Here is an 11,177-nt window from a genome sequence, read left to right on the forward strand (position 1 = left end):
CTGGCCGAGCTGAGCCGAGCCGAGCCGAGCCCGGACAAACTGAGCCTGGCCGAGCTGAGCCGAGCCGAGCCGAGCCCGGACAAACTGAGCCTGGCCGAGCTGAGCCGAGCCGAGCCCGGACAAACTGAGCCTGGCCGAGCTGAGCCGAGCCGAGCCGAGCCCGGACAAACTGAGCCTGGCCGAGCTGAGCCGAGTTGAGCCGAGCCCGGACAAACTGAGCCTGGCCGAGCTGAGCCGAGCCGAGCCGAGCCCGGACAAACTGAGCCTGGCCGAGCTGAGCCGAGCTGAGCCAGGCCAAACTGAGCCGATCCAGGCCAAGCTGAGCCGAGCCAGGCCAAGCTGAGCTGAACCAAGCCCAGCCCAGCCGAGCCGAGCCAAACCAAGCCAGGCTGAGCTGAGCCAAGCAGAGCTGAGCCGGGCCCAGCTGAGCCCAGCCAAGCTGGGCCAAGCCAAGCCCAGTCAAGCTGGGCCCAGCAGAGCAGGGCAGATCTGAGCCGAGCAAGGCCAAACCGAGCTGAGCCAAGCCCAGCCCAGCCAAACCCTGCTGAGCCAAGCCAAGCTGAGCCCAGCCGAGCTGAGCTGAGTCCAGCCAAGTCGAGCCCAGTCGAGCCGAGCCCATACCCAGCCCCACACCAGCCCCACACCAGCCCCACAGGGGCAGCGCGGCCCTGGCCAGGGGCACAGGGGAAGGTGGCCACTGGCAAGGCAAAGCTACGAGCCCCTACAGCTCCTGGGCACAGCTGATGGGGCAGGAGCCGAGTGTTGGTGCTGTGAGGAAGCTCCACTCAAAGCCAAGGTGAATGGGCAGAGCTGTGTCCCACTGCCAGGCACAGCCAGAGCCCGAGGAGCCGTGTTCCAGAGGGTCCCCAGCCCCAGCAGCAGTCCCAGGGCAGGGATTGTCCCCTGTGCTGGGCCCTGGGGAGGCTGCAGCTCCAGGGCTGTGTCAGTGCTGGCCCCTCACTCACTGCCACAGGGACTCTGAGGGGCTGCAGCTGGGGCAGGGGCTGGAGCACAAGGGCAGGGGCTGAGGGAATGGGGGTGCTGAGGCTGGAGCAGAGGAGGCTGAGGGGAGCCAGGAGCACTCTGTGCCACTCCCTGCCAGGAGGCTGCAGGGAGCTGGGGGTCGGGCTCTGCTCCCCAGCCATGAGCAACAGCCCCAGAGGAAAGGGGCTGGAGCTGCCTCAGGGGAGGCTGAGGCTGGAGCTGAGGCAGAACTGTTTCCCTGAGAGGGGTGTGAGCCCCTGTGCCAGGCTGCCCAGGGAGCTGGGGCAGTGCCCAGCCCTGGAGGGACCCCAAAGCCCTGGGCTGAGGTGCTGAGGGCTGTGGGTCAGTGCTGCTGTGGCAGAGGGAGGGGAGAGGAGGGACTCCAGGAGGTTCAGGGGCTTCTCCAAACTCAGTACTTCTGTGGGTCTCTGTTTCTGTGCAAACAGCAGCTCCTGTGTCCCCACCCCCACCTGTGCCCCCCCAGCCCTCCCCAGGCATCAGCTGCAGCGTCCACCCCCCATCCCAAGCCACAGCCTCCCCCCACTCCCCAGTGCAGGGCAGAGGGTGGCACATGCTGGTGGGGGCACCCCCTGCCCCTGCAGCCCCCCCTGCCCCTGCAGCCCCCCAGCCAGGGCCAGGGAGAGGCAGCCAGCACCGTGCAGCACCGCAGCGTTTATTGGTCTGAGGAGAGGTGACATTCTGCTGTCGGGAGGGAGGGGAGGGGGCAGCCCCCAGCCCCCCAGCCCAGCCTCAGCCCCCGGGTGCAGGGGGAGAATGGAATGCACGTGTGGGTCCCCCACAGCAGGCAGGACCATGCAGGGGGCAGCCAGGACAGCCGAGCCCCCCTCATCCAGGCTGCTCCAGCCCCCCGCTGCTGGCCCAGGCAGGGGGCTCCCAGCAGCCCTCACAGAGGGTCCCATCAGCCAGGACGTGCAGCTCAAGCCCCGTTCAGTGCCAGGAGTGCAGAGACGAAGGACACACTGCCACGGGGGGATGTGCCAGGGGCAGGGGGGAGGATGTGCCGGGGCAGGGGGGCACAGCCACAGGCAGGGGGCAGGCAGGGGCAGGACAGGCACAGAGGGAGCTGCAGCCTCCCCCGTTTTCTGCGTGGGAGCTGCGGCAGAGATCCAGCACCAGGGTCCCCAGGGATGTGCCCTGTTCCAGGGGCATGAACCCGGGCAGACCCAGCTTTCTCCCTGCTCTGCAGCCCCCAAACCGTTAGAGCCCCGTGGGCAGCCCCCCAGGAGGGGTCGTGGCCCCAGGCAGCCCCCGGGCACAGGCAGCCCCGTGCTCAGGAGCACTGTGCCTTGTGCTGGAAATAGGCCTCGAAGCGGCTCTGGGCATAGTCCTGTGTGGGAAACGGGAGTCAGGGAGTGCTGGTGCAACCCCCAGCATCCCCTGCCCTGGGGCAGAGGAGGGGGGACGTGCCAGGGAGGGTCCCAAGGGCAGCGCTCACCAGGTACCCGAACTTGATGGTGGAGATCTTGGCCTGCAGAATGGACCACAGCCCCCAGAAGAAGTGAGAGGCCAAAGCGAACCTGAGGGAGAGCAGCTGTCAGCCTCCCCAGGACCCCCCTCCCTGCCCCCCACCAGCAGAGGAGGGCTTGGGGGGGTCGTGCAGGGACCCCCAGAGCCTGTCCCTCACCGGTTGATCTCGGTGAGCATCTCCTCCTCCAGCCGAGCCTGTTCCTCACGCGCGCCGTCCCCGCGGCGCCCCGCCGCCTCGGACAGGTAGTGCCGGATGAAATGCAGCTGGGAGGGGGGGCAGAGCGGGCTGGGACCCTGCTCCCCCAGCACAGCCCCGCCAGGACCACCCCCAGGAGCAGCCCCCAGCCCCACCTGCTGCTCTCGGCTGGGGTAGTTCTCTGGGGACGCCTGGAAGAAGGGCCACGAGTCGTGGGTGTAGTTGTAGACCCACTCGCAGAAGTGGTTGCCGATGTCAAAGCCCCTGGGGGAAGGGGGGAGGGTGAGCAGAGCCCCCTCCCAAGGAGAAGCCTGGCAGAGACCCCCCTCCCTGAGGCACAGCACAGAGCCCCCAGACCCACCTGTAGTTGTAGCTGCTGTACTCGAAGTCGATGAGCATGAGCTTGTCGGAGGAGGACGCGTCGTGCCCAGCCAGCAGCAGGATGTTCCCTGTGCAGAGAGAGAGGGGTGGCTCGCTCAGGGGGGAGCTGTGGGGTGGGTCAAGCCCTTGCACAGGTGAGCCCTGGCTGGGCAGACCCTCAGCTGCAGGACAGGGCCCTCAGGAGAGGCTGCAGCTGCCCGTCTGTCGCACTCGCACTCACCCTCCTGCACGTCGTTGTGGCAGAAGACCACGGGCGAGGGGGTGGCCTCCAGCAGGTCCCTGCGGTTCAGGGCACAGCCCTCAGCTGGGGCAGGACCACGGGGGCTGGAGCCCACCCTCCACAGGCACAGCAGAGCTGTGGGCACGGCTGGCGGCCACAGCATGAGGGGCTCGGCAGGGACCCTGCCCCAGGGACGCAGGGAGCCCCCCAGGAGCTGTCCCCGGGGCCTGTGCAGGTCCTCTGAGGACACAGGACGGGAACAGCCACGTTCCAGACCTGTGCCAGGAGGTTGGCACCCCATATCGTGCCACTGACCAGGACAGGCTCACCTGAGGCTCTTCATCTCTTCCTGCAGGTTGTAAGTCTTGAGGTGGTTGAACTTCTTCAGCTGCCCTTCCTCGGGGAAGGTGAGCTCAGAAATCTGCTGCAGGTACCTGGAATGCAGGAGAAGGTGCTGCCAGGTCAGGTGCCCCTGGGCACTGCCACCCCCACAGAGCCCCTCTGTCCTCAGCACCATCCCCATGGGCCCCACCAGCAGCTGGATGGGACCCCCCTGTGCTCCAGACCCCAACAGATCTCGGGGGCTGAGGTGATCTGGGACCTTACAATCTTCTGTGTGAAAATGAAGGTGATCTTGTGTTTATAGAGCAAGAGAGTCTTTAACTCCTACAAAACAGGGCATGGACAAAGCTCCCAACACCTGCAGCCTTTGGTGCTGTGTCTGAGCTTTTTACCTCCTCAGAGGTGGAAAAAGGGAAGCAAACAATCACTTTGGGGCTGTAGATTTCCAGCACTGCCTGTGTCCACCTGTGACTGTGCACCACCTAATGTGGAACCTAAAAGCTTCGGCATCCTGAAAGGGAGATGTGCTGTGTTCAAAGCACCGACACCCCAGGCTTTAAAAGTGCCTACAGCCTCCTTCTTCATTCATATACTTCAAAGTCACCTTCAGGTCTATGCAGGAGCATGTAAATGTTTAAGTTGAACAAAAGGTGAAAGTCCTTTGGTGCTGAGGGGAGGGAGCCCTGGCCCAGGCTGCCCAGGGAGGGTGTGGAGGCTCCTCAGGAGGTTCCCAACCCCAGCTGGACACATTCCTGTGCCCCCTGAGCCAGGGGCAGCTGCTGGAGCAGAGGCTGGGGCTGGATGAGCTCTGCAGGGCCCTGCACACCCCACCATGCTGGGGTTCTGTGATTCTAAGTATTGGTTCTATGATGAAACACAGAGCTGCTGCACATCCCACTGTCACCAACAGATACTCAAGCACTTGGGTAGAGTGGTCAGCACCACGTTAGATCTCTTTATCCGGTGGCACAGGAAAGGAGAGAGAGCTGCTTTGGCAAAACCAAGAGGATGGTAGCAGAACTGGGGATAGAAACCAGGTCTCCTCAGGACCAAACCTGCTCCTTACCCACCCAGCACTGCTTTCCTCTCTGCTCCTTACCCATCCAGCACTGCTTTCCTTTCTGCTCCTTACCCACCCAGCACTGCTTTCCTTTCTGCTCCTTACCCACCCAGCACTGCTTTCCTTTCTGCTCCTTACCCACCCAGCACTGCTTTCCTCTCTGCTCCTTACCCACCCAGCACTGCTTTCCTTTCTTTTCCCACACACAGGCTTTTTGGCAGCACGAGGCTTTTACAAGTGAACTCCAGTTACAAATGCAAACCAAACTGTGTCTGTAAAGCAGGTGCAGACCCACACAGGTGTGTGACGTGTGGGGATGAAACAGGCGCAGATTGAACCCACCGACCGTTTCACACGCTCGTCCTCAGAGCCAAGGCTCATCCTTAAACCAAGCACCAGCCCTCACCACTCCATGGTCCCAAACAGCCACTTGGGCTCCTTGTTGAAGGGCATCACCATCCTGTGGAACCGTGACATCTTCACCGCGATCTCCCGGGAGATGTCGGGCTCCCGCAGGTCCTCGGTGCGCAGGCGCCGGCTCTGCGGGGAACGGAGCACAGCACGGGGAGCCCCGTGGGCAGGAGCTGCCTGCAGCTGGGGCTGGGAGCCCACCCAGCAAGGGGGAGCCCCCTATCCTGTCCCATCCCATCCTGGCTCATCTTGTTCCATCCTACCCCATCTTGTCCCATCTCACCTTCTCATCTCTTTCCACTCCATCCCACCCCATCCCATCCTGTCTCATCCCATCCCATCCCATCCCATTCCACCTTCCCCACTCCATCCCATCTCTTTCCACTCCACCCCATCCCATCCCATCCCATCCCATCCCATCCCATCCCATCCCATCCCATCCCACTCTCCCCATCTCATTCTCCCCATGTCATCTCATGTCATCTCATGTCATCTCATCCCACCCCATCCCATTCCATCTCATCCTCCCCATCCCTCCCCATCCCATCCTCCCCACGTCATCTCGTCTCATGTAATCTCATGTCATCTCATGTCATCTCATCTCATCCCACCCCATCCCATTCCACCTCATCCTCCCCATCCCATCCCATCCCATCCCATCCCATCCCATCCCATCCCCTCCCATCCCATCCCATCCCCTCCCGTCCGTACCGGCACGTACTGCTCCAGCCGGCCCTGGGGGAAGACGCCGTAGAGCCGCGGCCCCAGCTCCCGCTCTGCCAGGATGGCGAACATGACGCTCTCCAGCACCAGCGAGTCCACACCCTGCGGGCACCGGCAGCGGCTCTGAGCTCCTGCCCACAGCCCCCTGGCCACACAGCCCCCTCAGTCCCATAGCCCCAATCCCCCAGCCCCATAGACTCCTGGCCCCACAGCCCCCCATTCCCCCAGCCTCATTCCCCAGCCCCACAGCCCCTTGGCCTCACAGCCTCCCCAATCCCCCAGCCCCACAAATTCTCAAGCCCCACAGGCCCACAGCCTCAAAGCCCCTTGGCCCCACAGTGCCCTGGCCCCACAGCCCCTCCAATCCCCCAGCCCTGCAGCTCCCCAGCCCCACAGCCCTGCAGTCCCCCAGCCCCACAGCCCCCCCAATCCCCCACCTCCCTGGTCCCACAGCCCCTCCAATCCCCCAGCCCTGCAGTCTCCCAGCCTCACAGTCCCTCCAATCCCCCAATCCCCCAGCCCCGCAGCCCCCTGGCCCTGCAGCCCAGGAGGGAGCTGCCTGCAGAGCCTCCAGCTGGGCTCCAGGGTGGCCTGGGGGGGTCCATGGCCAGCCAGGGGGGTCTGTGGCCAGCAGGGCCACGCTCACCTGCAGGATGGCCCCGTAGACTCGCAGCAGGACCTGTCGTGGCTCATCTCCCACGCTGAGGACGTGCTCGGGCAACGTGCACTTGAACAGCAGGTTGCTGAGCCCCCCACTGTGGGCACGGGCTGGTCAGGGCTGGGGAGCCCCGGGGGGGGGGGCACTGGGGATGGACTGGGACAGGGATGGGGCAGTGGAGGAGGACTGGGCACGGTGTGTGGGGTGGCTGAGGCACTCAGCAGGAAACGGGGACATCAGATGGGGGACACGTAGGGGACACTGAGGGGGTGACACTGGGAGGGAGGCAAGTCGGGGGTCCTGGTGGGGAGCTGAGACAGTAGTTGGGGATGCAATTAGGAGACAGTGAGAGGGACTGGGACACCAGTCAGGGGCAACTGGGAGGAACTGGGAGTGGGGACTGTGATATCAGTTGGAGAAGTAAATGGGGGACACTGAGGATAGGACAGGGGGGACTGGGACAGCAGTGAGAGGAGCAACTGGGGGACACTGAGGGTCAGACAGGGGGGACTGGGACAGCAGTGAGAGGAGCAACTGGGGGACACTGAGGGTCAGACAGGGATACCAGTCACGGGGGCAAATGGGGGGGAGACTGGGACACTGGTTGAGGGGGCAACAGCAGCACCGGGGAGGGGGCACAGGGATACAGGTTGTGGGAGCAACAGGATTTGGGGAGAGACTGGGGCACCCCCACGGTAACCGGGGGACGGGCGGGAGGAACCGGGGCTCCGGCTGCCGGGGAAAACGGCCACCAGAGACACCGGGCATCCGGCCGACGGGTGGTATCGGGGCGGGATGCGGTAGCCACGACAGCGTGGGTGAGGGGGGATGCGGCCGCAGCCCCCGGTGCCGGTTGATACCTGACGAACGCGATACCGAACTCCTCGGGTCCGATGAGCTTCCAGGAACCGGCGAGGAACTCCCGGCACCAGGCGTAGGCCTGCAGGCGGGTGGCGGCGGGCACGGCCCCATCTCCATCCTCAGCGCCATCCCCGTTCCCGCTGCTCGCCGCAGCCGCCGCCATGGCCTGGCCGCCCCGCCCCGTCTCGCCCCGTCCCGCCCCGTCCGGTCCCGTCCCGGTGGGGCCGCGGGAGAGGCGCGCGGGGGAAAAGGGGGAGTGGCGCGCTCGGCCAATGGGGAGGCGCGCGCGCTGATGGCGCGCCAGGCGCTGGCCAATGGGGAGGCGCGCGCGCTGATGGCGCGCCGGGCGCTGGCCAATGGGGAGGCGCGGCGGCCATGCGGCGGAACGTGGAGCTGAAGGCGCGGCTGCGCGCGGCGGGAGCGGCGGAACGGGCGGCGGCGGCGGCGGCGGCGGCGGGACCGGGAGCGGCCCGGGGACAGCGCCTGGCGCAGGCTGACACCTTCTTCCGTGTCCCGCGGGGCCGCCTCAAGCTGCGCCGCACCGCGGTGAGAGCGGGGGCGGGGAGAAGATGAGGAACTCTCGGTAGCCGGGGTGGGGGGACCCTGCCCTTGTCCCTTCCGAACCTGCCCTTGACCTACTAATCTCAGTTTGAGCTCCCTAACCCTGCCCTTGACCTCCTTCAACCCTGCGCTTGACCTCCCGCAACCCTGCCCTTGACCCTCACCTTAACGTCCCTGACTCACACCTTGACCCCCTCGACCCTCATCTTGATCTCCCCGACCCCTCCCCTCCTGCTCCTTCCTCTCCTGCTTGCCCCGGCCCCACATGAGCACGACTGAGTCTGACTGACCCTGCCTGCCCAGCCCTGCCTCTCCTCCTCCCTGACCCCGACCTTGATCTCCCCTGCCTGACCCTAACCCTAACACTACCCATCTGGCCTTGCCTGACCCTGTCTACCCCTAGCCTTGCTTCACCCTAACCCTGTCTGGCTCTGCCTGACCCTGACCCTAATCCTGCCTGACTTTGCCCCTGCCTGCCCCTAATGCTGCCCTTGCCCTTCCCTCTCCTGTTTGCCCTGACCCTGTGTGACCCTGAGCTAATCTGACTGACTATAACTGCTGGTTCTCCTGCCTGCCCCTGCCCCTCTCCCCAGGATGGACGGGGGGAGCTGATCTTCTACGAGCGCCCCGACACCACTGGCCCCAAACTCTCCTCCTTCACCATCACCCCCACAGATGACCCTGATGGGCTGGAGGTGAGCACCGGGATGGGGGGTCCCTGGGCACGCTGCTCCCTGCCATGGGGCTGTGTGTGGGGCACCCAGAGCCGGGCCAGGGCCTCGCTGTGGGGCTCGTGCCTTGGCGCGGGGGGCTGCTGCCCACGGGCCGTTCCTGCCGCGGTGCACAGGCGGTGCTGGCGCAGGCGCTGGGCCTGCTGGGGGTGGTGAGGAAGGAGAGGCTCCTCTACCTCGTGGGACAGACCCGAGTGCACCTGGACAGCGTGGAGGGGCTGGGGGACTTCGTGGAGCTGGAGGTGAGCGGGGCACAGCCGGGCAGTGGGTCCTGGGCCTGGGAGCTCCTGGGGCTCATCCTGCCCGTGCCCGCAGGTGGTGCTGAGCGAGGAGCAGAGCGTGGAGGATGGGGAGCGCGTGGCCCGCCAGCTGATGGCGCAGCTGGGCATCGAGGAGGGAGACCTGATCTCCGGGGCCTACCTGGACCTTCTGCTGGCCAAGGCACAGGCTGGCTCCTGAGGGCTCTGCGGGGCCCTGTGCGAGGGGCTGAGCCCCCCAGGGACACCCCTCACCCGGGCTGGGGCAGCGGGACAGGGACACACCCCCCAAGGGCTGGCTCCTGCCCCCAGCCCACCCCACAGGCAGCTCCATCCCCTGCCCTTTGGTGCACAATAAAAGCTCTGGACGGATGGTGGCTGTGGCTGGGACGGGCTGCTGCAGGGGCTCGGGGCACCCACGGTGAGAATCGCCCAGGGCTGGGGCTGACAGGGCCCTGCAGAGCTGCTGCAGCCCCAACCCCTGCCCCAGCAGCTGCCCCTGGCTCAGGGGGCACAGGAACCACACACCAAACCCTGGCCCCAGGCTCCTGACACCCACCCTGCAGGGACTGAGCAGCACTGAGGAGATGCCCCTGAGCTCAGGCTTCTGTTGCCCAGGCTCAGCAGCCCCAGGGCTGCAGCCTTTCCTCCTCACACACATCTTGCAGCCCCTCAGCATCTCAGCAGCCCTGCACTGGCCTCTCTGCAGCCCTTCCCTGGCTCTCTGCAGCTGGGCAGCCCAGCACTGGCCACAGCCCTGCACATGAGGCCTCAGCACATGGGGCAGAGCACAGGGGCAGCACAACCTCCCTCCCCCTGCTGCCCACACTCTGCTGGATGCCCCCAGCATGCCATTGGCTTCTTGCCCCCCAGCCCAGGCTGCTGCTCATGGGGAGCTGCTGCCCCCCAGCACTGCCAGCTCCCTCTGCCAGAGCTGCTCTCCAGCAGCTCCCCCCCAGCCTGTGCTGCTCATGGGCTTGTTCCTCCCCAGCTGCAGGACTCTGCCCTTGTCCTGGGGGAACCTCAGCAGCTCCCTCTGTGCCGAGCTCTCAACCTGCCCAGCTCTGGCTGAATGGCAGCTCAGGCTCTGCTGAACCAGCCCCTGCTCCCAGCTTGGTGGGAAGGCCCCTTCCTGTCCTGCTGTGTGGGCAGAGGGGTGCCAGCCCTGGGGAAGGGGTGCAGGAGGGGCTGTGTGGCTGTGGGGGGCAGGAGAGGGCTGGACTGGGTGGCAGCTCAGCCCTGAGCTGGGATTCTCCCCCTTCCCTGGGGCTGTGGGCAGGGGAGGGCCTTTGGGCCGCTGCAGCAGCAGGTGGGTGAGCAGGGGGGGACGAGGGGGGCTGCAGGTATCTGTGCTGCTGTGCCATCTGCCTCTGGCTCACAGGCAGGTCCCCAGAGCTGCTGTTGTGGCTGTGGGATGCTGCCCAGGGGGATAATCAGGGGCTGGGAGGGTGCTCCCACCCCAGTGCCACCAGAGCAGTGATGGGACAGGAGCTGGTGTCGGCAATGCCTGGGGGTCTCTGCCTGGTGTCAGGCTGCTTGAACCCAGTGCTGACAGAGTCACAGGATGGTTTGGGCTGGAAGGGAGCCCAAAGCTCATCTCATTCCAAGCCCCTACCATGGGCAGAGACACCTTCCCCCAGCCCAGGCTGCTCCCAGCCCCATCCAACCTGCCCCTGGGCACTGCCAGGGCTGGGGCAGCCACAGCCTCTCTGGGCAGCCTGTGCCAGGGCTCAGCACCTCACAGGGAGCAGCTTCTTCCTCACATCTCACCTGAATCTCCCCTCTGGCAGTTGCAGCCATCAGCCCTTGTCCTGTCCCTCCAGGCCCTTGTACGAAGTCCCTCCCCATGTTGTCATTCCCTTTAGGGCCTGGAGGCTGCTCTGAGGGGTCCCCGGAGCCTTCTCCAGGCTGAACCCCCCCCAGAGCCTGGAGGGGGTCCCAGGGCTGGTCCCAGCCTGTGTCATGGCTCTGTGGGGCAGTGGTGGGTGCCCGGGGGGGGGGGGGGGGGGGGGGTCACAGGCCTCAGCATTGGCCATGGAGGGGGGCTGAGAGACCACTCCCCTCATTCCACACCACCTTTGGAACCCCCCCACTGCAACCTGCTCCCCGTTGCACACATCCCCCCCTCCCTCTCCAAGCCCTCACAGCCCCTTGCTGCCTGTCTCCCCCCACCCTCAGAGCCCCCAGCAGCCCCTGTCACCCACACCATGGCGCCCCCAAACACACTGACTTGTCCCCTACAACCTCCTGTCCCCCCCACACACCATCTCCCCACCTCCTTGCCCCCAATTCCAGCAGATGGCT

At 65.7% G+C, this 11,177-nt stretch overlaps 1 protein-coding gene across 3 annotated transcripts; it reads right to left on the reverse strand.

The window, feature by feature from the left end:
* Nucleotides 1-1,641: 1,641 nt before the first annotated feature.
* Nucleotides 1,642-7,495, reverse strand: CHKB (choline kinase beta). Of its 3 annotated transcripts, none has more exons than XM_061989615.1 (11): nt 7,324-7,495; nt 6,452-6,560; nt 5,794-5,907; nt 5,078-5,211; nt 3,599-3,703; nt 3,270-3,328; nt 3,030-3,117; nt 2,824-2,859; nt 2,630-2,736; nt 2,441-2,522; nt 1,642-2,332 (listed from the first exon to the last, which is right to left on the reverse strand). In XM_061989615.1, exons 1-11 carry the CDS (start codon nt 7,485-7,487, stop codon nt 2,203-2,205), a joined length of 1,128 nt encoding a protein of 375 aa, XP_061845599.1. In that variant the 5' UTR covers nt 7,488-7,495; the 3' UTR covers nt 1,642-2,202. The 3 variants fall into 3 exon arrangements, with proteins under 3 accessions (XP_061845599.1, XP_061845603.1, XP_061845591.1); XM_061989607.1 differs by having other exon boundaries at nt 2,182-2,332; nt 2,824-2,932; XM_061989619.1 differs by lacking the exon at nt 2,824-2,859.
* Nucleotides 7,496-11,177: the final 3,682 nt, after the last annotated feature.

The sequence above is a fragment of the Colius striatus genome, chromosome 1, assembly GCF_028858725.1.
Source record: "Colius striatus isolate bColStr4 chromosome 1, bColStr4.1.hap1, whole genome shotgun sequence".
Lineage (NCBI taxonomy): Eukaryota > Metazoa > Chordata > Aves > Coliiformes > Coliidae > Colius > Colius striatus.

Bases quoted from the DNA above. Each gene is read 5' to 3' on its own strand.
- CHKB (XM_061989615.1), bottom strand. From the start codon at position 7,487: ATGGCGGCGGCTGCGGCGAGCAGCGGGAACGGGGATGGCGCTGAGGAT. The intron at 5,212-5,793 runs GTACGGACGGGA...CGTTCCCCGCAG, and splicing joins GGCTGGAGCAGTACGTGCCG to AGCCGGCGCCTGCGCACCGA. The intron at 2,860-3,029 runs GTGGGTCTGGGG...CCCTTCTTCCAG, and splicing joins TACAGCAGCTACAACTACAG to GCGTCCCCAGAGAACTACCC.